The 25,805-nt window shown below is 34.2% G+C and overlaps 1 protein-coding gene and 3 long non-coding RNA genes across 8 annotated transcripts in view; 2 read left to right on the plus strand and 2 right to left on the minus strand.

Annotated features, from left to right (window-relative positions):
- The window catches only part of map3k14a (mitogen-activated protein kinase kinase kinase 14a), a 35,293-nt gene extending 31,902 nt beyond the window's left edge, over nucleotides 1-3,391 (plus strand). For both annotated transcript variants that reach the window (XM_002661208.7, XM_068219258.1), the window contains exons 13-16: nucleotides 1,281-1,390; nucleotides 1,534-1,672; nucleotides 2,560-2,660; nucleotides 2,907-3,391. In XM_002661208.7, the coding sequence (XP_002661254.1) occupies nucleotides 1,281-1,390; nucleotides 1,534-1,672; nucleotides 2,560-2,660; nucleotides 2,907-3,101 (545 nt within the window). In that variant the 3' untranslated portion in view covers nucleotides 3,102-3,391. The remainder of the gene's footprint in view (nucleotides 1-1,280; nucleotides 1,391-1,533; nucleotides 1,673-2,559; nucleotides 2,661-2,906) is intronic.
- LOC141381248 (uncharacterized) lies at nucleotides 1,171-10,573 on the minus strand. Of its 2 annotated transcripts, none has more exons than XR_012401124.1 (4): nucleotides 10,371-10,573; nucleotides 9,014-9,103; nucleotides 5,605-5,894; nucleotides 1,171-1,711 (listed from the first exon to the last, which is right to left on the minus strand). It is a non-coding gene; the product is annotated as an uncharacterized lncRNA (long non-coding RNA). The 2 variants fall into 2 exon arrangements; XR_012401125.1 differs by having other exon boundaries at nucleotides 9,014-9,118; nucleotides 10,371-10,526.
- A 2,087-nt stretch (nucleotides 10,574-12,660) lies between these two features.
- LOC101885143 (uncharacterized) lies at nucleotides 12,661-15,786 on the plus strand. Its single transcript, XR_223317.6, has 4 exons — nucleotides 12,661-12,698; nucleotides 13,572-13,611; nucleotides 13,710-13,854; nucleotides 15,195-15,786. It is a non-coding gene; the product is annotated as an uncharacterized lncRNA (long non-coding RNA).
- Nucleotides 15,787-18,208: 2,422 nt separating this feature from the next.
- On the minus strand, nucleotides 18,209-20,758 carry si:dkey-260c8.6. Of its 3 annotated transcripts, none has more exons than XR_012401357.1 (7): nucleotides 20,716-20,758; nucleotides 19,843-19,994; nucleotides 19,192-19,376; nucleotides 19,000-19,107; nucleotides 18,865-18,921; nucleotides 18,608-18,773; nucleotides 18,209-18,514 (listed from the first exon to the last, which is right to left on the minus strand). It is a non-coding gene; the product is annotated as a si:dkey-260c8.6 (long non-coding RNA). The 3 variants fall into 3 exon arrangements; XR_002458049.3 differs by having other exon boundaries at nucleotides 18,865-18,924; XR_660440.5 differs by lacking the exon at nucleotides 20,716-20,758 and having other exon boundaries at nucleotides 18,865-18,924; nucleotides 19,192-19,294.
- Nucleotides 20,759-25,805: the final 5,047 nt, after the last annotated feature.

The raw sequence follows: 25,805 nt of genomic DNA on the forward strand, positions 1-25,805 counted from the left end.
CCACCCTGAATTATTAGCCCCCTGTTTGTTTATTTTTTATAATGTCTGTTTAACAGAGAGAAAAACTGATTTCTAAAAACTGATTTATTTTCTCATTGCCATGACGACAGTAAGTAATATTTGACTAGATACTTTTCAAGACACTTCTATACAGCTTAAAGTGACATTTAAAGGCTTAACTAGGTTAATTAGGTAAACTAAGCAGGTTAATTAGGCAAGTTATTGTATAACGATGGTTTGTTCTGTAGACTATCGAATATATAAATAAATATATATATATATATATATATATATATATATATATATATATATATATATAGCTTAAAGTAGCTAATAATTTTGAAATAATTTTAATAATTGTTATTGTAAAAATTAAAAACGGTTTTATATTTAGCCAAAAGAAAACAAATAAGACTTTCTCCAGAAGATAAAATATTATCAGACATACTGTGAAAATGTCCTTGCTCTGTTAAACATCAATTGGGAAATATTTAAAATAGGGGAAAAAAATCATTCATTTTTTATATACCAGGTCCTAGGCATGGGATGATGACAGTTTTTAAGGTAAACTGCAAAAGTTAAGGTTTTAAAAGTCAAAGTCAAATCAACCACATGTACAGGACATACAGAGAATCGAAATTGCTTTACTCTTAGACCTTAGGTGCCTAACATATAATCTTAATACAGAAAGTAGAATTTTAGAAAGAAATTACAATAAGTATAATTACATATTTAATATAATCTTAAAATATAAGTAAAAAGTTAAAATTTGTAGACAATAGAAAAACAATTAAGGGCATAATGTATGGCAAGACGTGCAAACCACAGTTGTGCATATGCAAAACAGTATATAGTGCAAAAAATACTGTATAATGCAAAACATTATATAGTGCAAAAAGCTTATAAACATGATAATTATGATAAAGTGACAGTGTCTTAATAATATACAGTGCTTTATAATGTAAACGTTTCCCAAATTACATAATTGTGTTCAATGGGGAAAAAGTGCTGTTTACCCAGTGCTGTTTACCCAGATATTTAAAAAGAGCATATTTTAGAGCAATGAAACCATGAAACTGTGATATTTTTTTTTATTCAAGGTTATCATACCATCACAATCATAAACTGGCCCATGCCAACCAGGTCCCCAAATCAGCATCAGACATATGTGGATGTTTACACGGCTCTTTATTGTCAATCTTGTGATGATCACAGTCTTCTGAACATTCTTCAGATGGAGATTTTAACATTTGTTTTGTTGTGTGTTTGTGTGTGTGCAGATTTCCTCTTGAGCAGCCTCTCTCATCTTCCCTCTGCTGAGCTTCAAGAGCAGCTTCTCTCCTGTATCAGCAGTGACTGTCTCTCCACTAGAGAATGCTGTGACAAAAAGGTAAGAAAAAAAACAACAACAGGCAACCATATGTGACAACGATCACCTGTTGGTTGCTAGAACATTTCACTTTAATCATTCAGAAGTAATTTAAAATTGAAGTGGTCTCTCAATTCTATCTTTTCTCTCTTCACTCTGTTCAGGATTCAGGCCGTTGGTCAGTCAGTCCTGGTGATTATGACAGCTCAGGTGTGTTTTCCGACAATAGCCAGTATGACGGGCAGACCTTCAGCCGTGACTGGCTCTCTCCAACTCACCAGCCTCTGTCACGCTGCTTTGAGGGTGAGTTAGACATCTGCTTCTTCTAATTTCTTGATATATCTGCAGAGATTTTGTGCTTTAGATTTTGTTTTCAAATCATAGGGCTGAATAATGTTGAAGAAAATGCACAATATTTAGTTTTTTCCTGCAGAATATACTGTAGCATATTGTGATAAAACAGGATTTTTGTAACTGTGCTGTGAAAAATGCAGGGTTCCACACAATTCATTCATGTTGTCCCAATTTAAATCTAAGTAAGAAACTTAAGTGGATTGTTATTTCAGCTTATTAATTAATTGATTATTATTTGGTACTAATGGGCTCGAAATGTGCCAAGAAAATATCCCCCACACCATTACTCCCCCCCCTATGCCATGCCACATTTAAAGTCACTTAAATCACCTTTCTTCTCCATTCGGATGCTCGGTTTAAACTGCAGCAGATCGTCTTGACATGTCTACATGCCTAAATCCATTGAGTTGCTGCCATTTGATTGGCTGATAAGAAATTTGCGTTAACTAGCAGATTACCTAATAAAGTGGCTATTGAGTGTAAATAACGTTTGCTTTTTGCTCACTTTGATGCATTTTTGATACATTAAACAATAGCAAATCTTGCTGAACCCAAGCATTTTAACAGTGCAGCTTTCATTAAAACCAAAATTTTTTTCTCTATAATTAATCAAGCTTTTTCAAATAATTCTGTTGTCAATAATGAATTTTTCATAGCTGATTATTCAATCATTCATTGTAGTCATCAGATTACATTTGGCAGATTCATAAATCCCATACATCTTTTTTTTTTTGTTGAAATCTATCAGACTGTTAAGCTCTAATTGACAAATGCCGATGGTCAACTATTTTTAGATGACATGTTTCCAGGCTCACGTCTGCTCTTTGTTTCTTCAGGGGTGGATGTTTACATCCGAGACTTTAATGGTAGATGCATTCATATTCGAGAGACACCCAGAGTGAAAGTAGGACACATTGCACGAGGAATCAGCGATCAGGTAAACTAAACTTGTATATCAATATATATATATATATATATATATATATATATATATATATATATATATATATATATATATATATATATATATATATATATATATATATATAAATGCTTTTCGAGTGTTGTTTAACAGAGAAAAGAACTAATTCTATTTGTCTATTTGTCTTGATGACAGTACATAATATTGAGGCATATATACATGTGTGTGTGCAAGATTATAATCATCTCCTCTCTAATGCAGATCTCAGAGAGTGTTTTCAGTTTGCAAACGGAGGATGGTTTTCTGGTTCCACATGATAAAGAGGTGCTGGAGAACAGTCTGTTGCTGCTTTGCGTTCCTGCTCCAGACGTCAGCCTCTGTCATCAGTACAGCAGCGATGACAGTGGCTGGAGCTGGAGGATCAGAGAGGGTCTTCTGGAGACCAGAGATAACTGAGATGGCCATCCACCATTACTTTTGCATTAAATCACTGTTAACTTCTCTGTGCCTCTCCTCTTTTAAACCTCAGTTTGTTGCACTGTGTTGGGAAGATCACCGTAGACCTTCATTCTATAATTGATACATATATTTGAAAGCCTTTGGTTAAGCAAATAAATGTATTAAAATTGGAGTTTACAATGTCAGTTTATGTATGTTATACACTCATAAAAACTATATCTGTTGGGCTTAAGGATGCAAATCAGATTTATATATTCAGATTGAAATAAAGGTTTGTCTGCTTTAAAGAGTCCTTTAATAATTACTTTTTATTTTATATGTTGAAGTTGAAGCCTAATTTAATATCCCTTCTGTGAAATTGTAATTCTTTTCCAAATATTTGCATCAACACATTTTGAAACAATAGTTTAATAAACTAGCTATTTTTACTTTGTCTTTGTCATAATGACCGTAAATAACATTTTACTAGTTATTTTGCAAGATACTGCTAGTATTTCTGCTTAAATCAGCTTATTATTCAATGTAAAGGTTTAGATTTGTTAAATTCGCTTGTTAAGTGGTGACGTGATGGTGACGTATGTAATACTTTTTTCAGATCCAAGCCACCACTCATTTGAATTGAGAAAATGTTTGTTTATGATCACTTTGTATTCATATCACACATTAAATTGAATTTTATATAAAGTCATAGTGTACACAACAATCTCTGGGCTTGCTGCATCACAAAAAAACTAAATTTGAACAATTAAAAAAAAAAAATGAACCACTTTCTGGACTGACTGATTATTTTCAATAACCGGCATAGGCTGTTTTTTTCCAATCATATTTTTGTCTTTCGCAAAATAAAATATCAGACTTCCTCAAATTGCTCGCTCCATGGAAAATATGCATTTATTTAATGCCCGCTTGTATTATTATAATCACAAAACCTTTTTACATTTTTAATAGAAATCATTATTTTAAAGATTATGTCTTGACGTGGTTTCCTTTCTCTCCATCGCGGCTCAAGTGCACGCGCTGCGTGATGAAAAGACAACAACACGTACGCATATGTTGAAATTTTGTAAACAGTTTTGTTGTTTAAATATGATATTGCATTAATGTGCATACATGCTTTATAAGCTGTCAAATAAAAGGTAAAGCCTATTTGTTGCGTTTATGATGCAGATCCAGGTCAACATCAGCGCTTTTTTTGGCATCAACACGTCTGTTTCAAGCAATATTCTTCTTCCATTTTGCTTCTTTGGCAAATGTGTCTGTAGGCACGGGTTATACGTTATCGTCCCGCAAGTTAAGTATGTCTTGCAGTTGAACAAGTGGCCGACCACAGCTAACAGGCTTTTTTCATTCCAAAAACGTGAGGCACACCTGCCTTTATATGTTGACAAGGAAAAAAGAAAAGAAGAAGCGCGGTCCTCTTATGAAACGACTGAATCAGCTGGGTATCGATTGTGCAAAAGTGTTGCTGTACATGTTGATAAAATTGTAATATTTAATAATATTATGATATTCAAGATTTGTACATTCATACAGCTCTGGATAACTTAAAACAGCGATTAGACCTTCAGAGCAGCAATAATACGTCCTGAAGTAAAGTGAAACGGCTATAAACTCCAGCAAGATAGAGTGATTATATGCAGAGTCATACTTTATCTATAAATAAAGTATAACTATAGAAACTGTGTTCATCTTAACTGAAAGCTTCTGCGTGTTTGCTGACCTCACGCATCGCGCACCTGTCAGTCAGTCAGTCAGCCAGCACGTAACCCCAAAGGATTAAACAATAGCGCACAGCACTATACGGTTACAAAAAAGTTTGCGCTGTTATAATCCACTTACCTTTTAATACGTTTTGATGCGATTATAATCCGCTATTAAAAACAACAACAACAATAACTGAATGTTTTGAATGGGTATGTAGCCGTGGATGGATGCATTTTGCCATAGAAGAATGAATGTAGGGGAAACCAAGCTCTTTAAAAGTTCTCTGTAGTTGTCTTGACAACACAAACTGCTGCTCTGGGATGAGCCGCGTGCAAAAGATGCCCCTCTTAACGCAAAGGCGCATTCAATCGGCCCCTTATGCAGCCAAACTAAAAATATATAAAATAATAATTTTAATCGTTTAACTGATAGCATTAATCGGTCACAAACGCACCCTTTCGGTTAACGGTTAATCGATTATTTTGAGCATCCCTAATTAGTTGTCATATCCCTAGAATTTAGAAGTCGGCTTTTGTACTTCCCCTTTTAAAAGAAAGAGAACCAATTATAGACCAATTTCCAAATTATGTATCATTGCAAACATTTTTGAATGAATGATGAATGAATGGATCGCACTTTACAGAATTATTGCACTGCTGTTTTTCTTGATCTTTCAAAGGCATTTGACTGTTGATCAAACACTTTTAATTAATTCTTTAACATGGATCGGTATGTCAAACCAAGCTACCACCTGGTTTGCTAATTATCTGTCCAATATCGTCTAACTGCCACTCACCCTCCCGCTGGAGCCTCCACCTGCCCTTTCTCTTCTCCCGACTCTAGCTGAAGATGGCACATACAGCTCATCCCGCAGGAGTGCCCACGAGCTTTGACTCCCGCAGGAGTCTGGAAAAAATCAGTAAGAGCATCACATGATCTTAGCTGTGGTCCAGGTTCATGTACAGGAAGGAATCTTAGAGCCTGTGGAGCCATGCAGCATCAGTCTCTGTTTTCCATGACGGAGTAGGCAGATTATTTGCTTCAGTTTTCCTTGTTACTGGTCCTTTACTGCTGTTGTTTTCACATCTAGAAAAAATATAAGCAAGCCGATCACATAAACTGCATTTTTAACATCTTTGTGATGTTCACTGATACTTTACCTAATAAACTCAGTTACCACATATGAATTATCAACTAAACAGCACCTGTTTTATAAATAACTATCAGTATTTCTTTTTCACAATAGCTTAGCCTATTTCATATAACATAACATTTTATTACACAGGCCTATGTTTATCTTATACGCTATATATGTTATAGGATACAATTTGTACAGCAATAAAACTATAAGTAGCCTGTAAAGACATATTTCATGTAAATCATGAAGGTAAGAATGAAATACTTACTTCACAGGGATTCTATCCTCCGCTGGGTCTAAACGTTCTTCAAAATGTATGCGTTTGTCATCAGAGTCGCGCTCTTCTTCTGAGGAGAATGTAAATTATTCGTCGCTGTCCAGTACCATCCAAAGTGCTTCTTCACTCGTGTAGCGTGCCATCAATTAAAAGCGCAGAAAAAGTAAGTAACTCTATGATGAAGCTTGTCGTTTGATGCTATGTTTCAGGGGGCGTGTACAATATTACCTGGCGAACCTCAGTTCATTTTCATATAAACAGCGCGCTCACTGAGAGGCGGGATCACTTTAGCTGTAATGAGGCCATACATAAGAATACAATAAACAAGTGGATTGATTGATTGATGCAAGGTCTCCAGAGGCAGGAACCGAATAGACATAAAGGCACATGTTTTAATTTATTTCATAGTAAAGCAAAAACACTTTAGAAGTGTTTTGCAATGTTTTTGCCAATTTAGGATGTGCCCTGTGTCCCACCCACCACTACCTCAAAGGACACACCCTAATCCTAACTCTAGGCTTTTCGATGGGCTGTGTCCCACCCACCACTACCTTACAGGACACACCCTAATCCTAACTCTAGGCTTTTACCTGGGGTGAACAGACAGCCGGTCCCATATATTCCAGATGTGGATAATTCATTTAAATTCAAGGAAATTATTGGTCGGTCAGTTGGTTGGTCGGGCGGTCAGGCGGTCAGGCGGGCGGGCGGTGGATCGATCGGCCGGCCGGTCGGTCTCTGGATGCACACTATAAGAGACTGTACAATGGGCCCGTAACTGGTCAGTTCCAACCAGAGAGTTTCACCCGAGTTAGGAACCGAATAGACATAAAGGCCAATCAGCCACGTGTTTTAATTTATTTCATAGTAAAGCAAAAACACTTTATAAGTGTTTTGCAATGTTTTTGGCAACTTAGGATGTGCCCTGTGTCCACCCACCACTACCTTACAGGACACACCCTAATCCTAACTCTAGGCTTTTACCTGGGGTGAACAGACAGCCGGTCCCATATATTCCAGAAGTGGATAATTCATTTAAATTCAAGGAAATTATTGGTCGGTCGGTCGGTCGGTCGGCTGGGCGGGCGGTCGGTCGGGCGGTCAGGCGGGCGGGCGGGCGGTTGGTGGGTCGATCGGCCGGCCGGTCGGGCGGTCGGTCGGTCGGTCTCTGGATGCACACTATAAGAGACTGTGCAACGGGCCCGTAACTGGTCAGTTCCACCCAGAGTGTTTCACCCGAGCTAGGAACCGAATAGACATAAAGGCCAATCAGCCACGTGTTTTAATTTATTTCATAGTAAAGCAAAAACACTTTACAAGTGTTTTGCAATGTTTTTGGCAACTTAGGATGTGCCCTGTGTCCCACCCACCACTACCTTACAGGACACACCCTAATCCTAACTCTAGGCTTTTATCTGGGGTGAACAGACAGCCGGTCCCATATATTCCAGAAGTGGATAATTCATTTAAATTCAAGGAAATTATTGGTCGGTCGGTCGGTCGGCCAGGCGGTCGGACGGGCGGTCGGTCGGGCGGGCAGCCGGTCGGGCGGTCAGTCGGCCTCTGGATGCACACTATAAGAGACTGTGCAATGGGCCCGTAACTGGTCAGTTCCACCCAGAGTGTTTCACCCGAGCTAGGAACCGAATAGACATAAAGGCCAATCAGCCACGTGTTTTAATTTATTTCATAGTAAAGCAAAAACACTTTATAAGTGTTTTGCAATGTTTTTGGCAACTTAGGATGTGCCCTGTGTCCCACCCACCACTACCTTACAGGACACACCCTAATCCTAACTCTAGGCTTTTACCTGGGGTGAACAGACAGCCGGTCCCATATATTCCAGAAGTGGATAATTCATTTAAATTCAAGGAAATTATTGATTGATTGATTGATTGATTGATTGATTGATTGATTGATTGATTGGTTGATTGAAATTATTGCAAAATAAATTACAAAATACAAAAATACAGTGCATATTTTATGTTTTTGTTTATTTTTCCTGTTTATTAACAATTTAATAAAAAAATAATAATTCCCACCAAACTTATTTGGGTGTAGTTGTTTTTTAATTAGTTCCAGATTTGACTTTGGTACTGAGTAATCTAATGTATATGCAAAAATATAATATTTTAAAGCATCCTATAGAAAATATTAGTTTAAAAGAGAAATCTGTGAAGGGTGCACTCATTTATGCTGTGCACTGTATATATAAAGTTAAAGTCCAAATTTTTATATGATCTGTGATTTTTTTCTTAAAATATCTCTGTAATGATGTCAGATCAAGGGATTTTTAGCAGTAGTTCCTTTACAATTTTTCTTCTGGAGAAAGTCTTATTTGTTTCATTTCATCTAGAACAAAAGCAGTTTTTATTTTTAAGACACCATTTTAAGGTCAACATTATTAGCCCCCTTAAATATATATAAATATTTTTTTTTTCAATTGTCAACAGAACAAACAACTGTTATACAAAGATCTAAAATCTAGTAAAAATCAATAAATAAATAAAAATATCTAGTAAAATATAACTTACTGTCAATATGGCAAAAAATAAATAAATTAGTTATTAGAAATTAGACATTAGACATTAAAAGTATTATATTTAGAAATGTGTTGAATGACAGAACGTGTTGATAAATGGAAATTGGAGGAAAAATTATAAAACAATGAAAATTTTATAGGTGAGCTAATAAATTTGATCTCGACTGTATATATACACACGTGTATATATGTATATGTGTGTGTGTGTGCGTGTGTGTGTGTGTCAAAAAATGCATTTAAAATCTTACTTGTTTGTGACTTCTCTGCCTTCTGCCACAGTCTGCCAAACTCTTCTTTGTGAAGTCGTTGCAGAGGTCAGGATGTCAGGGAGAAGTTATCTTGAAGGTTTGATACTTAAACATTTATTTCAATTGTCCTTTGGTTAACTTTCCACACAGAAACACCCCCTCATAATCACATCTTTCTGTTAATACATTTCTTTTCTACCATCAAAGATGGCAAACATACTTTAATATCTCCTCACATGAATAAAGTCAGGTCAGTGTCTGGAAATTCAGGAAAACTGCAACCTTTAGCTTCCTGTTTAAATTTGTCCTCTTATAATCTCAGGAATGGTTTATTTTGCTTTAAATCCCAACATTTCACAAGGTAATCCACTTGTTTTAAGATCATTTTATGGCTGAAAATATTTAAGCTATTAGCAAGATACTGATGCTGAATACGTAGTTACCATGACTGTCTGTATATACACAGCCAATGTAATACAAACACATGAAAAATACTATAGTAATTTACAGTAAAACATAACTATAATGTATAATTTAAAAGTAAAGTGAAGCTATTATAGGCCTACTCTGTATTTATTCTAAAACTCTGTACTATCATAAATTATCATAATCACCTCATAAAACAGAAAGAGGTTGGGACTTTATATATATTATATAATATATAATATATATAATATATAATATATATATAATAATAAATATATAATTATATTTTGCATCTATGTTATATTTATTAACATTTGCTAATCATAATAGATTTTACAAATAAAAATCAGTTGTACAACTCCAATAGTTTCAGTGGTTGTTAACGCTTTTTGAATCTTCAAATAATTAAAACATTATACATGTTTTATTTTTCCCATAAATCTATCATGTATAACTTAAAATAAGAGAATCTCAGCTTGAAGCTTTTAGCATAAGGCACATATTCTGGAGCGTAGGTGGTAATTTACGCCACTTTTTAGCGTAAAATGTATTCCCATAAAAGAAAAAACTTCAAATTGCTTCAAACGGTTGGTTATAATAATCATTAGCAAAATCAGTGTTCATATCTGAACCATCAACAGTTATCTTAGCACTTATTTTTGTCTCAGATATTATAATACTGCTCAAAAAGAATAAATGTGCAACTAACAATCCCAACTATAATTAAGATCGTGTGGGTGTTTGAAGTGAGATTGCAATTTTCATTTAAACCTTTAAAGTGAACATTTCTTAAAATAAATTGGAATAGTTTAATATGTGGTGTTAGATCAGCTCAATTTAACGTTACATACTAAAAAATGGTCTAGAACCGCCCATGGCTTAAGCTTTTAACTCATATAACTAGTTTGTGTTTTGTGGCTTGTGTAGTTACTTGTTGTTGATTCCTCCTGTGAATGTGATGGTCTCTTCTTCCAGAAAGCCGGAATATGCTGTAGAAATCTGCTCCTGAAGCTGTAAAGTCGACATTTTCCACTCTTTTTTGCAGCTCTGGTTTCTCATCTCACAACGCACCTGTTCTAACAATTCTAAATGGAACTCTGAGGTTCCATGATGTCATCAAGGCTGAAGCTGATTGTCTGAGTATCTTATTTGTTTATTTTTAATTCCATGGTCTGATTCTGATTGGCTGAATGGTGTGCAATATTTTCGTTGAAATCCATTGGTTGAAATGCACAGGTAGTTCCAGTCAGTTTTCAAAATAACTGCGCTTCGCTGCACAGGAAACCTGAGTTGGGACTGTTAACGGCGGAGGGGAAATCCGCTAAATTAGAAAAAAACACTACTTAATTACGCCACAAAATCAAGTTTTATTCGATTTTAAGCAAGAATATAGTTAAAGTCAGTTTATGTATAAGGATAGCAAGTTTCATAATGTGATGTTCTCTTACATTTGCCTGATGTTTTTTCTTTTGCAACATTTCCCTTCATATTTCCCTACAGAAAAATCCAGCTTAAACCAGCCTAGGCTGGTTGGCTGGTTTTAGCTGGTCGACCAGGCTGGTTTTAGAGGGGTTTTGGCCATTTCCAGGCTGGTTTCCAGCCATTTCCAGCCTGGTCTTAGCTGGTCAGGCTGGGAGATGACCAGCTAAAACCAGCTTGACCAGCCTAGCCAAGCTGAGAGTCCAGCCAAAACCAGCTATGTCCAGCTTAAACCAGGCTGGTCAAGCTGGTTTTAGCTGGATTTAGCTGGTCATTTTCCAGCCTTACCAGCCAAGACCAGGCTGGAAATGTCTGGAAACCAGCCTGGAAATGGCCAAAACCCCTCTAAAACCAGCTTGGTCAACCAGCTAAAACCAGCCAACCAGCCTACACTGGTTTACGCTGGATTTTTCAGCAGGGATAACAGAAAAGATTTCTAAAAAGGCTTTGACTGCTTTCTCTTAAGATGCACTATGTGCATTTGACCTGGTGTTTCATAAGACACAGCGTTGTGACTGTTTTATTTAAGGTATAGCTTAATAAGCTCGGTAAAGTTAGATTTAGTTTTGATATTCACCGGACATTCACGCACGCAGTTTTAGGGATCATCTGCGAGTTACACCGACAGAACCAAAACGCACAATAGCGCAAAGAAGAAAAGAGCATATTTGGGACATTTATTTGTTATTTGCATTAGGGTTGTATACCTTTCTTGTAAATATGTGGAAATAGATGTTTCTGACATATATGGGACATACATTAATTGTTTTATACATACATGTGCCATATATGTTTCTGGCATATATGTGGGCATACATGTTTCTGACATAAATAAGACATATATGTGCTATACAGGTGACATATGTGTCTGACATATATGGGACATATATGTGCTATACAGGTGACATGTGTCTGACATATATGGGACATATATGTTTCTGGCATGTGGACATAGATGTCTCTGAAATATTTGGGACATTTTTTTGTTGTAGCAGGCATGTATGAGCAACACGTTCTCACTCCCAACTCGTCATATACTGACGCTTGGTCAGGAACCCTCGGCGTAAGTTATTGACGCACAGGGTACCCCTTTAGCGTCACATTTAGACGTGCAGGGATTCCCTATAGAATCTGTACCTGAGCCTGAAGCGTCATAGGGAGACGCTGGAGGCTCGTATAATTACCAATAGATGTCAACGCACTTTTTAAAACCTGATTTACGCCTATTATCGCAGTTTTCTTCTTTTAAAAATATGTAATTTTTATTTTGTTCATGAAAAGCGTCTGTAAACTGGGTCGAAACTACTGTATGAATAAACTTCGGTCCACGTGACATCCCTTCACGGTGAGTTTAACGCCGCTCTGCTATTGGTCAAACTGCATCAACGGTGAGTTCTCAGATGAGTTCAACTGTCAACATTAAATATTACGTTAATGCTGCATAATCTATTTTTATTGGAGATTAGTTGGTGTTTATAAATATGTTATCATTTACTTTATATTTAATGAGTGAAAATATATTCGGTTGTCCAGTTTAGGTTAACTATAAAACTATACTACTAATAAAACTTTGATTCATTCATATTATTTATTATTTTTTTACTTTAAAAAATATTACATTTCAAGTACTAAGTTTAAAAATGTTTTCGGCTGATCTTTTTTCATTTTAAATTATTCATTGAAGTTGGGGTCATTGTATGTGGCGATCTATTTTTTACAGTCTATGCTCGCTATCCCAAGGTTCATTGCGATCCCAAGGTTCACTGCGGTTTTCCACAAGGTAAGTAAAAAGTAAATAAAGACGATTTGTTGATAAAGCATGTACTGTAAACTAGCGACGTTATCTAATTACATCAAGTTCATTTATTAAAAACATATTTTTCTCAAATATAACGTTGGTCATGCATTAGAACAATATATACATTTTAAGATAAGGAACAGTATTACCAGATTGTTGTTTTCCACAATAGAATTCGTGCAAAATCTATATATAATATGCAGTATGCAACTCTAATAATACAAATGTATTCGTAATTGTTTCAATATTAAAGAACATCAAGTGTTTCCAAAGGTTTAAAGGCTACATTGTAAAAACAATTATTTTCTTAAAACACACACACACACACACACACACACACACACACACACACACACACACACACATATATATATATATATATATATATATATATATATATATATATATATATATATATATATATATATATATAACATAACAAAAGCTCAAGTATAACTTAAGCTGATGTATGTCACAATGAATATCTTACACTATTACAAGTATAATTTGGCCTTTACCAATTTATTTAATAAAAGAAAGAATCTATCATCTCTAAATTGTGGTAAAGAGGCACAACAAGCTGTCTTCTTTGTCCAATATTATGTCAGTCAGGATGGTAATGGTAAAACTCAAGGATTACCTTGCACCTTCTCAGAAATTTACCATTGATCATATGTATTACAAGTGGCTGGATTGTTTTTAACACAAGCAACGTTTTTTAAATCATTATCTTAAACAGATTAAGGCTCATTTTGGACTACACTTACATTACTTTACAACTGCTTAATGCAGTACTGATGTATCTAGTAGTTTAGTGGGTTTAACTAATGTCACATCTGTTTTTATTCATTTTAGATGCAGAAACTTTTGACATATGAATTCATCTTGACTAAGGGTAAGGTTTTTGTTCAGAATTAATCATTATTTAAAATCATTGTATTTTCTTTGTTATTATGTACAGATTTTAAAAGAATGTACTTTCTTTTAATAAAGAACTCTTCACAGCACTGCACCTGAACAGTCACAACCTCACAGAGCTGCACAACTGCCCCACTCAAGATCAGTGTTGAAGCTGGAACCTCATATTTTGTACAGCAAAGGCAGAGCTGAAAATTCACTGTTTGTCTTGTATTGTGTGGTAAGTCATAATTTTATCAATTTTTTAATTTCATTGCAACACTAAGTAGTCCATTCTTTGGCCAATATGATATAAAAGGCCTAAAATGGGACTAACGTGATTATTGTTTTGATTTCTAGATAAGTACTTATGGGGCTACACATGCAGCTGAAGTTAGCTACATTGAGTAGGACATTTCTTTCAGTATACTCTTAAAGAGATTCACCCAAAAATGAAAATACTGTCATTAATGACTCATCCTTCACTTGTTCCAAATATGTCTGAGTTGCTTTCTTCAGTTAAACACAATTTATATTTTAAAGAAAGATGAAAACCTGCAAACATTAACTTCCATGGTATTTGTTTTTTCCTACTATGCATGTCAATGTTTTCAGCTTTTCAGCTTTCTTCAAAAACTTCCTTCATGTTCAACACAAAGTAACTTGGAAGTTTTAAAAAAAAAAGGTTTACAACCACTTGAGGGAGAGTAAATAGTGAACTATTCCTTTAACCCTATCTAGTTGACTTTACTAGAAAATTGTATAGAAACCCAGTGCCTTAAACCCCTTACATTTTATACAGGGTACAACTTAACAGCCATACTTGAATTAAAATATTACTGTAAGTCCAAGAAGATTGTAAAGGTTCTAGGTTAATTTAAAGAGGGCTGTTTAGTTTCACCTTGTGTAAAAACATAAAGGGTTTAAGGCAACATTTTCCATGCAGTTTTTTTTATAAAGTCAACTAGTTTGAGTTAAGAGTGTAATGGGTTTCAGTAAAAGCAGTGAATCATGCAGGCATGAAATTAATGTTTAGCCTTGTAAAACAATAAGCTTGTTATAATTTAGAAATATTTTTAGGGTGGAGCACTGTATGCTGTAGTAGTTTTCATATAATTGATGAGTCAAAAATGAGATGTGTTTTCAATTGCAAGAAGTGAATTAACAATATGTTCATCAAGATTCAAATCTTGCATCTTATATTTTTTAAGGTTTTGGCCCAATAATACCCATCTTCTGCTATTTAAAAAAAAAAAAAACTTGCTGGAATTTGTGTCAGCATTCCCTTCAATGAAAACTACAACAGTGGACATCAGTGGTAATAAAAATGTATGTGAAGGATAAGGGTGTTCATAATGAGAAGTGCAGTCACTATCCTGATCTCTGAGTGTAGAACTGACAGATCTGCTTGGAATACATGGAAACATGCTGGAAATGTTTAACCTATTATACAGTTAATTCAAGAGTGCCAGGTTTAATGACACTTTACATATATAAAGAAATATCACTGAACTTTCTAAATGAAACCTAACACTCATTCTTTGTTTAGTAATGATGTTGTGCACTTCTAATACTTTACAGTGGCAAAACCTGGAATAACACATGGGAGCCCTCCAGGAATTGGACACTTTACGCCCAAGTCTCCTCATGCTAACCGGATTGCAATATGACAGTCTAGTCAGCATAAACACCTGGACTCGCCAAGCACACTTTGGTTCTCAGTGTTTTGTACAAATTGTTTTTGCTATTCTTCAGTAAATACTTGAATATGTTTTGAACTTATTCTACTTTTGATGTTTAAGTTCAGAAAGTTGTTATTATAAACATAATTTGCATTTGTCATGAACTTGACTTCTTGTTGTTGTGAAAGCTGTTTATTATAATGGCATTTCCAAAGGCATTATTTGAAAAGATTTTTTGCAGTGCAGTTTTACTTGAGCTTGACATACCAGATGTATGACATGAATAAATATCACAAAATAAATATAATAATGATAATACAAAATATAAATTTCCTTCAATTATAATTGTTTTTAATCATTTATATATGTATGGTAATATATTATTGCATTAAAAACTGTTATAAATATATATATTTTTGGTTTTTGCATGTTTGCGTGATTTTTTTTTTTTTTGTGGCATTATAAATAAATTATAAATGTTTCATTAAAAATGTATTGTGTTTATTTGCATTCTCATTTACAATGAACTACTATTTTTACTATTTAATGGGCACTATATTTGTCATTTAAGTTTGACATATATTTATATTTGTATACCTACAGGACGCAGTGTTTAGTTACAGGAAATGCTGGAAATGTTTTCAAACATGATGCTTTTTTTTATTATTTTATTATTCGTTTCAAATTTAGTATACTGCCTATGATCTGGTTTTACTATGATCATTTTGCACATTAGGTTACCCCCACAAAGGAATCTCACGGTAAATATACATTTGTATTTTTAATAAGACAATAAATAACATGTAATATTAATACACATTTTGATATTTAAGTTATATTATAAGGTTATTATAATCTACCTTCAGCCGGAAGATTACCAAATAGAGACAAAGTGTGACGTAGATTGCGACATTGTGATTGGACTATAACTTCTAAGCCAAATTAAAAGATCCTTCGTGTTGCAAACTATGTTTTGCTAACTTTGCCACTTTACTAACAGTGTCCTTTATCAATGAGTTATCGCTGTGTTTCAAATAGTTACCGATTAACCAAGATCGTAACCCTAAACTTAACCCTAACTACAGCTTTCAATGAACTACAATTTGTAGCGCCATGTCTTTCCCGTCCCATCTATACAGCGACAAAGGATTGTGGGTAATGTAGTTTAAAGCCTTTTTGTAATAAAATGGAACAAATACTATTTTTAATGAACTAAAGACTATCTGAATAAGGTCATTGTGCATATATTTATGACATATATGAATGTCAGACATAAATTTGTTATTTTACAATGAGTATTTTTTTAAAACAGCTTTTATTGACTTGATCAGTATATATCAGACTATTATATCCAACATTATTTATTGAACATAGCATAGGTAATAGTCTTGCTGATATTCTCTCACTCATTTCGCGTTTGAAATGTGAATACTTTTTCCTTTTCTACGGGGCTCTACTCATCCCCTTTGAGTAAAAGGGCAGTTAACCTATGTAGATGTATTATCTTCAACATGGACAAGAAATTGTATTGTCACATGTACAGTTGTGGTAAAAAAAAAAAAAAGCTGTAAAAATAAGCTAAACATTAGTATCCTCTTTAATTACAAGTTATTAGCAATAGTGATTATGTTCATCACAAATATTATAAGTTCAGTTTAATATGTGTGGATGTAATTCTGTAATTGTGTTTTATTAATGGTCATCATGTGATATTTAATTGTTTTCTCTTTATTTGAAATATGGATAAAAGCTCTTAAAATATGTAAATGTTTATAAATATAACCTTTTTAAAGACATGTATTTGTTTGAAAACCACTCTTTATCTGATTATTTTTATTTCTAAATCTTCAACTGTTTGTGTAACAGTATGTTTTGATGACAATGCATGAACTTGTGTTTAATAATGATTCCACATCATGTCTTTGTCCTGCATGTGGGTTAATTTGTTAATTATTTTCTTTATGATCAAATGATTTTAAGATTTGCTGCATTGTAAGAATCATGAAAATATTGAGAAATGAGGTAACAATGACGATAAGATATCCTTTCAAATGCTGCGAATAGTTCAAAATGATTAAAAATACATAGCCATGAACCAACAAAATAAATATGCAAACCTTTAAATTATCTAAACTAGAAGTAAAAAAGTTCTGTGCTGTACTTATAAGTTACTGTGAAGTTCTATGTCTACAAAAATACATATTTTATTTTACTTTTTGGCTTAGTCCCTTTATTAACCAGGGGTCGCCACAGCTCTATGAACCGCCAACTTTTCCAGCATGTTTTTATGCAGCAGATGCTCTTCTAGCCGCAACCCATCTCTTGGAAAATATTTTATTTTTTAATTTTTTATCTTGCATTCAATAAAACATTATACAAAGTTATTTTTTATTTTCAGCATAACAACAGTGGCACTGTTATCTCACAAGTACAGCAGTTTTTTGTTAGACATTCTAACAAATGAATACAAATGTTTCAAAGTAAAGACAAAAATAAAAGGAGATTAATTTTTTTTTTTTTTTTTTTTTAGAAAAATCCATGAGGACCAAATAGATCCATCAGATCTTTGATGTAAATCATAGGTTAATTTGTTCAGAGGTAGAAGTCTGGTTGCCTGACTCAGCCACATATTGACTGGAGGTATCTGAGCAGTTGACCATAATAATGTACATTTTTTGGCCAAGTATATGCAAAAATTAAATTTATCATAAAAATGTATGATAAAATTAATATTTTAAAAGCTCTTAATGTCATTTAATGTAATAATTTTATTTTAATATAGAGTTCCTTAAATCGTTATATATTGTAAGCAGTTGGGCATACAATAATGCTCTTAATTTACAACACTGATTGATTTTAGAGGAATGCTTACATACTGTACATATCTATGTATTTTAAAAAAAGAGACAACAATTTGGTTATAGATGATGAAAATTTTATTTTATTTTTACAGATTTTATTACATGCTTTAGATTCAGGGTTAAGGTCATCCTCTTCTGGATTACAGTAAAAGAAAATCCACAGTCAATGTCAAACTCATCAGCTGGAGCTTTATTTAAAAAATCTATGTTCTCTGCTCCAGCCAAAACTTGCAGGTACCTTGCAGGTCTCCAGATTGCACCATCGTATTGTTGTTTATTTCTCAGATATTTTGTTGCTTTCTGAGAATGATGATCCATAGACCTTTTAACCCCTCTTCGTTTAGGCCACATGTCGAATCTTAAAAGAACACAACAACATAAAAATATATTAATGTCCTTTGGACTGGGTAACCTTATGCTTATGTCTGTGCCAAATAATACAAATACATACTTTTCAGTAGCAAACAAGCAGGAAAGTTCTTTGAAGGAACCAGGATTAGTTGAAAGGTATTTATAGTGGTTGGCCATCTCTGCCACAAGAATCCACTGCTCCTGAAGAATCCTGACTAGCAGGATGATGTTGAACACCCTCCTCTTTGTTGCTGGGTCAGCAGAGTCTGAAATATATTTATAAAAAGAAAGTTCTATAACAAGGATTATACGTCAACTTTTAAAGAATCAACACTGACAGAAGTCTAGTGTACATACCATGCCATATGACGAAGACATCCATATCACTTCTGTTTTTTGTTGTCTTCGCTTCTGCTACTGAAAAAAATGACAATAATAGTAACACTTACAATTTTTCATGACTACATTTAATATTAATAAGAATTTCCTCACCCTCTGCCCACTCCTCTACGTCACAGACCAAAGTCTTCCAACTGGTTTCCGGTCACTGCCAGTTTCGTGGATTCTGTTTTCCAACTTGCTTTGCAGAGCTGTTTCGGTCTACAGTGATAAGCAATCAAAAATCACAATACTATTTAAATAGGTTACAGAACAACTAAAACAAACACTAGTGGATATCGTTACCTTCTGATATCAATAGGTCAGCAAGATGGCCAAACTGTTGAATATCTGCTAATTCCAGCACATGACCATGAGAGTTACAGTAGCATGTCTGGTCACTGCAATCCTATAGAAGAAATATTGCACTGTTCAACCTCCATCCCAAGAGTAAAACCAGGCATATCCTGGTATGCCTCACTCCATTTCACCTGGTTAACATATACAAAAAAACAAACAAACAAACAAACAAACAAACAAACAAACAAGCAAATAAGTAAACCAATAAGTTTTGGCATTTACCTGTAGATCAGTTTAAGATAATCATATAGTTCATCTATCTCAGATTTAAACTCATGTGCTTAGGCATGAAACACACTAAAATCATGGGCTTAAAGATGGTGCTGAAACTTTGGACAGCTTTTTGCAACTCTTTGGAGGTAGTGTCATTAGTTGATGTAGTCCACAAATCTTCCTGTCAATCCTTAATCCTTAGCTGTAAATAAACCTTCAAAATATTATCTTCTAATCTAATTTTACTAGGTGAACATCAAAGAGCTGTTTTCTTGTTAATTTAGTTTCAACACATACATAAATAAATGCATTTTATCTCGTACAATCATATATGCCTAAACAATGTAGATATTTAATATACATGGAATGAAAAACTTCACTAACCCTTGACTGATTCCAGAGTGGTCTTGGCCTTCCTTACATGGTGGTGCTTCCTGCAGATCATCAAGTTGTCATCAAGACTTGAGCTTATAATTGAGATCTTGATGATAAATATGAGTATAAAGGAATCACTCATGGTGATAGGCAGAAACAGGCTGAAAGACACAAGAATTAATCAAACAAATACAAATGTGTTAACAGAGATAGAGAGAGAGACAAGTTCAATTTAACATATAGACATGGGTAAAGTGGCTTTACTTTTTGCTTATTAGAAAACAAAATTGGATTTTTAAAGAAATCTAAAGAACCTGAAAAGAGCAAAGAAAAAATATTCATATCTGAACAGTGAACACCTTATAATTTACACCTGTATATATATATATATATATATATATATATATATATATATATATATATATATATATATATATATATATATATATATATACATACATACATGTGTGTGTGTGTGTGGTAGATTAAAAATAAAAATTAAATTAAATTAAAAATGTGCTCAGACGGGCAAAATTTCTGCCTTTTTTCCTTTAAAGGCATGGAAAATAATTGTTTTTACAATTAACCTTTGGAAACACTTGATGTTCTTTAATATTGAAACAATTACGAATACATTTGTATTATTAGAGTTGCATACTGCATATCATATAAAGATTTTGCACGAATTCTATTGTGGAAAACAACAATCTGGTAACACTGTTCCTCATCTTAAAATGTATATATTGTTCTGAGCTATGCATGACCAACGTTATATTTGAGAAAAATATGTTTTTAATAAATGAACTTGATGTAATTAGATAACGTCGCTAGTTTACAGTACATGCTTTATCAACAAATCGTCTTTATTTACTTTTTACTTACCTTGTGGAAAACCGCAGTGAACCTTGGGATCGCAATGAACCTTGGGATAGCGAGCATAGACTGTAAAAAATAGATCGCCACATACAATGACCCCAACTTCAATGAATAATTTAAAATGAAAAAAGATCAGCCGAAAACATTTTTAAACTTAGTACTTGAAATGTAATATTTTTTAAAGTAAAAAAATAATAAATAATATGAATGAATCAAAGTTTTATTAGTAGTATAGTTTTATAGTTAACCTAAACTGGACAACCGAATATATTTTCACTCATTAAATATAAAGTAAATGATAACATATTTATAAACACCAACTAATCTCCAATAAAAATAGATTATGCAGCATTAACGTAATATTTAATGTTGACAGTTGAACTCATCTGAGAACTCACCGTTGATGCAGTTTGACCAATAGCAGAGCGGCGTTAAACTCACCGTGAAGGGATGTCACGTGGACCGAAGTTTATTCATACAGTAGTTTCGACCCAGTTTACAGACGCTTTTCATGAACAAAATAAAAATTACATATTTTTAAAAGAAGAAAACTGCGATAATAGGCGTAAATCAGGTTTTAAAAAGTGCGTTAACATCTATTGGTAATTATACGAGCCTCCAGCGTCTCCCTATGACGCTTCAGGCTCAGGTACAGATTCTATAGGGAATCCCTGCACGTCTAAATGTGACGCTAAAGGGGTACCCTGTGCGTCAATAACTTACGCCGAGGGTTCCTGACCAAGCGTCAGTATATGACGAGTTGGGAGTGAGAACGTGTTGGTATGAGACCTAGGCTAGGCCTACATATGTTCCAGGTATATATGTGGACATATATGTTTCTGACATATACGGGACATAGGCCTATATGTGTTTTACATATATGTGGACATATAGACCATGTTTGTAAACATTTAGGATGCGCGTGCAGGGAGGTGGCAGAAAGAAACCGGAAGCGCTAGCATTTACAGTGAGGGAATGACATCTGATGCGGTACAGAGTTTGTTGTTGTCTTAGAAATAAGATATATTGATTACACATTATATATATATTATTTACATAACACTATTAGTGTGCGTATTATAACAGCTCGTCACCCACTAATAAGCACAGTGATTCGCCAAATATTTGTTAAAGTGAGCGGCGTTCGTCTGACAGGTCCATTTGCGATAGCACCCTCCCAATGAATATTGAATGTGACGAAATGACCAAGCATCCAGCCCGAAATATACAATCTCACTGAAGCTCCAAGTGATTTTACAAGAGAGAAGTTAAAGGTCTACAAGTCTTTGGATGTCTACAACGTTGTTCTGTGTGGTCATGTGCAAGAAATAATGTTCCATGATGACCAGATTCAACACTATGTAGAGCTAAAAACCACCGAGATTCTGCTTAGCCAAAGACAATGAAAGAAGTCGGAGTTAACGTTATACAAGGCCTGGGTAATTAAGCACCAACACGCAAAACAACTGCATTTTGACACTGAACTGCACCTGTACGGCAGGGTATGTGAACCTACACGTTAAGTTTGGTTTTATATTCGCACAGTCGGACTTTCTGCTTAATAATATAATTTTATAAATGTATAATTTGCAAACTCTAAAATAGCGAAATCATATTAGCAGCCAATGATTATCAAAGTACAACATTGTTCACAGTCAAATAAACAGTGTTAATGTTGTTTTCAAGTCACATTTGCAGGTTATTTCAGACCGAATATTCAAAGTGGCGTAGTAAACAATATAGGGAGTGTTTCACATGTTGTCACTGAATGAATGTGAATATAAAACCAAGTTTACCTAAATAACTAACACTTTCACAGTTCATTCTTAGCATTCAGTGTTGACCATTTAATTCAAAATGTTAAACTGTTTTGCTAAAATTATTTATATAATCAAAAACGAGTAATGTGTATGATTCAGCATAGCGTGACCTTACCTGATATAACATGACAACTGCAGAGTCCAGCATTTCTAATTAGGTCGTCACTTCATTCAGCTTCATTTAAGACAATGGCGACTGCAGTTAGAATTAAAGCAGTGTGGTGTATGGTAAAAGTTACGTTTTCTATTTTTGGACTTTCTAATTTGCCATCCTACCGCACACGACATCTTTACTATAGCAGTCTGTGTCTTTTTTTTGCAACCGGAAAACATATATGTTTCTGTTTCAGAAACATATATGTTTCTGAAACAAAAATGTTTTTGGCATGGGACATATATGTTTAGGATATATATGGATCATAGGTTTCTGACATATTTGTGTTTTACATATTTGGACATATATGTTTTTGGCACACCTCTTTACTTACCGATTGTGCATCAACCGCCATATGTTTATGGCATATATTGCACATATATGTTTTGAATTCTATGAGACATATGTGCTTTACACATATGGACATATATGTTTCTGACATTTCTGATTCTGACATGAATGGGACGTGTGTTTCTGGCATATATACGTGGACATACTGTATATCTTTCTGACATATATGGGACATATATGTTGCTGACATACAAGTCACCTATATGTTTCTGACATCTTTAGGACATACATTATGTGTTTTATGGTGAATATTTATGAATATATTTATGGTGTTTCCCAATCCATAAATGGGCGCTGGAAAAAAAAAAAAGATTTGGCAGGCATTCACGGTGTATGGCAAGCCATTTTAACGTTTAATATTTATATATCTAGGATCTTTGTAACTGTATATTAAGAACTATTCAGTTTTACTAGGCTACTGTATGTATTCCATTTGTTACTCATACATATAATTTTATATGATAACCTTAGGCTCATAGCCTATCAAAAAAAGGCTAAAGCACTGCCATCGAAAAAAAAACAATATAGAAAGAATATGAAAATTTATCCAACCAATAGAGAAAGAAACAGGTATTTAATAAAGTTAAGATGGGTCTAAACAAACATGATGAAAATACAGTACTGAGAAGACTTTGCTGAGGGGAAGAGCTCACCTCACCTATCTGTGTTTGGCTTGATAACCCTTAACAATGGGTTCCATTTGGAAGTGCGGAAGTGCCGACTTAATTAATTAATTTTTTTTTTACAATTATTCGATTTTTTTATTGAGAATTGATGTATGTGCCATGTGTTGTTGTTTTTTTTTTGACAAACACGTTTCTAACCATATAGAGCAGGGATCACCGAGCCACGGCTCAGTTGGTGTTTCTGTGTGGTGTTTGTATGTTCTCCCTGTGTTCGCGTGGGTTTCCTCCGGTTGCTCTGGTTTCCCCCACAATCCAAAGACATGCGGTACAGGTGAATTGGGTATGCTAAATTGTCCTTAGTGTATGAGTGTGTGTGTGTGAATGTTTGTGTGGATGTTTCCCAGAGGTTTCCCAGGTTGTGGCTGGAAGGGCATTCGCTGTGTAAAAACTTGCTGGATAAGTTGGCAGTTCATTCTGCTGTGGTGACCCTGGATTAATAAAGGGACTGAGTCAACAAGAAAATGAATTAATATTTTGTGTTAATTAATTAATTAATTAATTTGTGTAACGTGTTGATGAGCAGCTAGATTTCACTGCAGTTTTTTTTAACCTTGTATATCAGGAGTCAAGTAATGCCACATTAGAGCTTATTCAAAGATAAGTTTTATATGAATGACATTTATTTAAAGGCAAAATTATTCAGCGACCTTCGAAATTTAAATTCTTTTTCAAATATATCTTAAGTGACGTTTGCAAGGAAATTGTCACAGTATTTCTTATAAGTGGGTTTACTTTTCCTATTCAACCTAACCTAAAGATTTAAAATGCAATTTAAGCTGAATATTATTATCTTGCAAATTAACAAGAAAAAATATGTTTAATTTTTTTTCTCCCTTAACCCTCGCACGCATTATGATAAATCTGTAAAAAAAATATTTGACTTTTTTTCTTTTCTTAAAATGGCTTAACTTGAAGTGTGTTTCAAGTCCCATTTGAGAAATAAATCTGCCTTAAATCAATCTGTTTCTCCAACATACAAAAATATATTTGGTTGCACAAAAAGTAGTAGCTATGTCAAGAGCTCACACTTAGATATTGTTTGATAATGATAGCAGGTTTGGCATGCTGTCCCGGTAGAGAACCCTAAGCTCGGAGATAATCGACCAGGCTCCCGACTGGTTGATGAGCATGTAAGGGGAGTACGAGATTAGGTAGTTCTCGAGAGCTCCCCCTGGTAAAGGAAGAAAGGGGGAGATGGGGTGGATGGGGGACTTCTTCAGAAAACAAAGATAAGGGAGTTATTTTAGCTGGGCTAATGACTGTAGATGAGAGACCAGCTGCAGTAAATCATATCATGTGCCCCTCTCGAAATCAGTTTGTGAAACTTCACTTAATATACTTTAACTTATATATTACATAGATATTTATTTATTACATACAGTTATTTTAAAACATATGTGGGCCAATTTTGGCAAATATTCAGCACAGTTAACTCTGACTAATGCAGCTATTAGCCTATAGTGGCCCAGAGAAGATATAAAAAATGTGGCCCAGTTATCCTAAAACAAATGTGGGTCTCTTTTGGCAACTACTTGGCACAGTTAGCTCTGGCTTAAGTGGCTGTGAGCCTAAAGTGGCCCAGGGAAGATAAGGCAAATGTGGCCTAGTTATCTTAATACCTATGCGGACCGCATTGACTAAAGTAACCATCATGGAGAAAAGTTTTTGCTTTAGTTGAGCTCATAACCCTGAACCTCTTAATATAAATTTCTTTTGGGCTGCTGTAACTTTTAAGAACTTTGCTTGAAATTTTTATTCATTACAGCAAACAAGCCAAGTAAAAATAAATAAATAAACAAAAATAAATAAATAAATAAATAAGTGAGACACAACCTGTGATGAAATAATATAATTTAATGAAATAATATAATACAATGTTTAAACCATTATTAGAAATAAGGTAATAACATGCTTGCACATGCCACAGAAATATGAAGGTTTATGAGCTAAAAAAATTCTATGGTTCAACTTCTGCTCACAGAGACATCAATTATCAGTGTATGAACCTCAACAACGGTGACAATTAACACAATGAACAAAACTCACAAACATCATTTAGAGGAGACTAAAAGTGACAAAATCAAC

The sequence above is a fragment of the Danio rerio genome, chromosome 3 (genome assembly GCF_049306965.1).
Source record: "Danio rerio strain Tuebingen ecotype United States chromosome 3, GRCz12tu, whole genome shotgun sequence".
Lineage (NCBI taxonomy): Eukaryota > Metazoa > Chordata > Actinopteri > Cypriniformes > Danionidae > Danio > Danio rerio.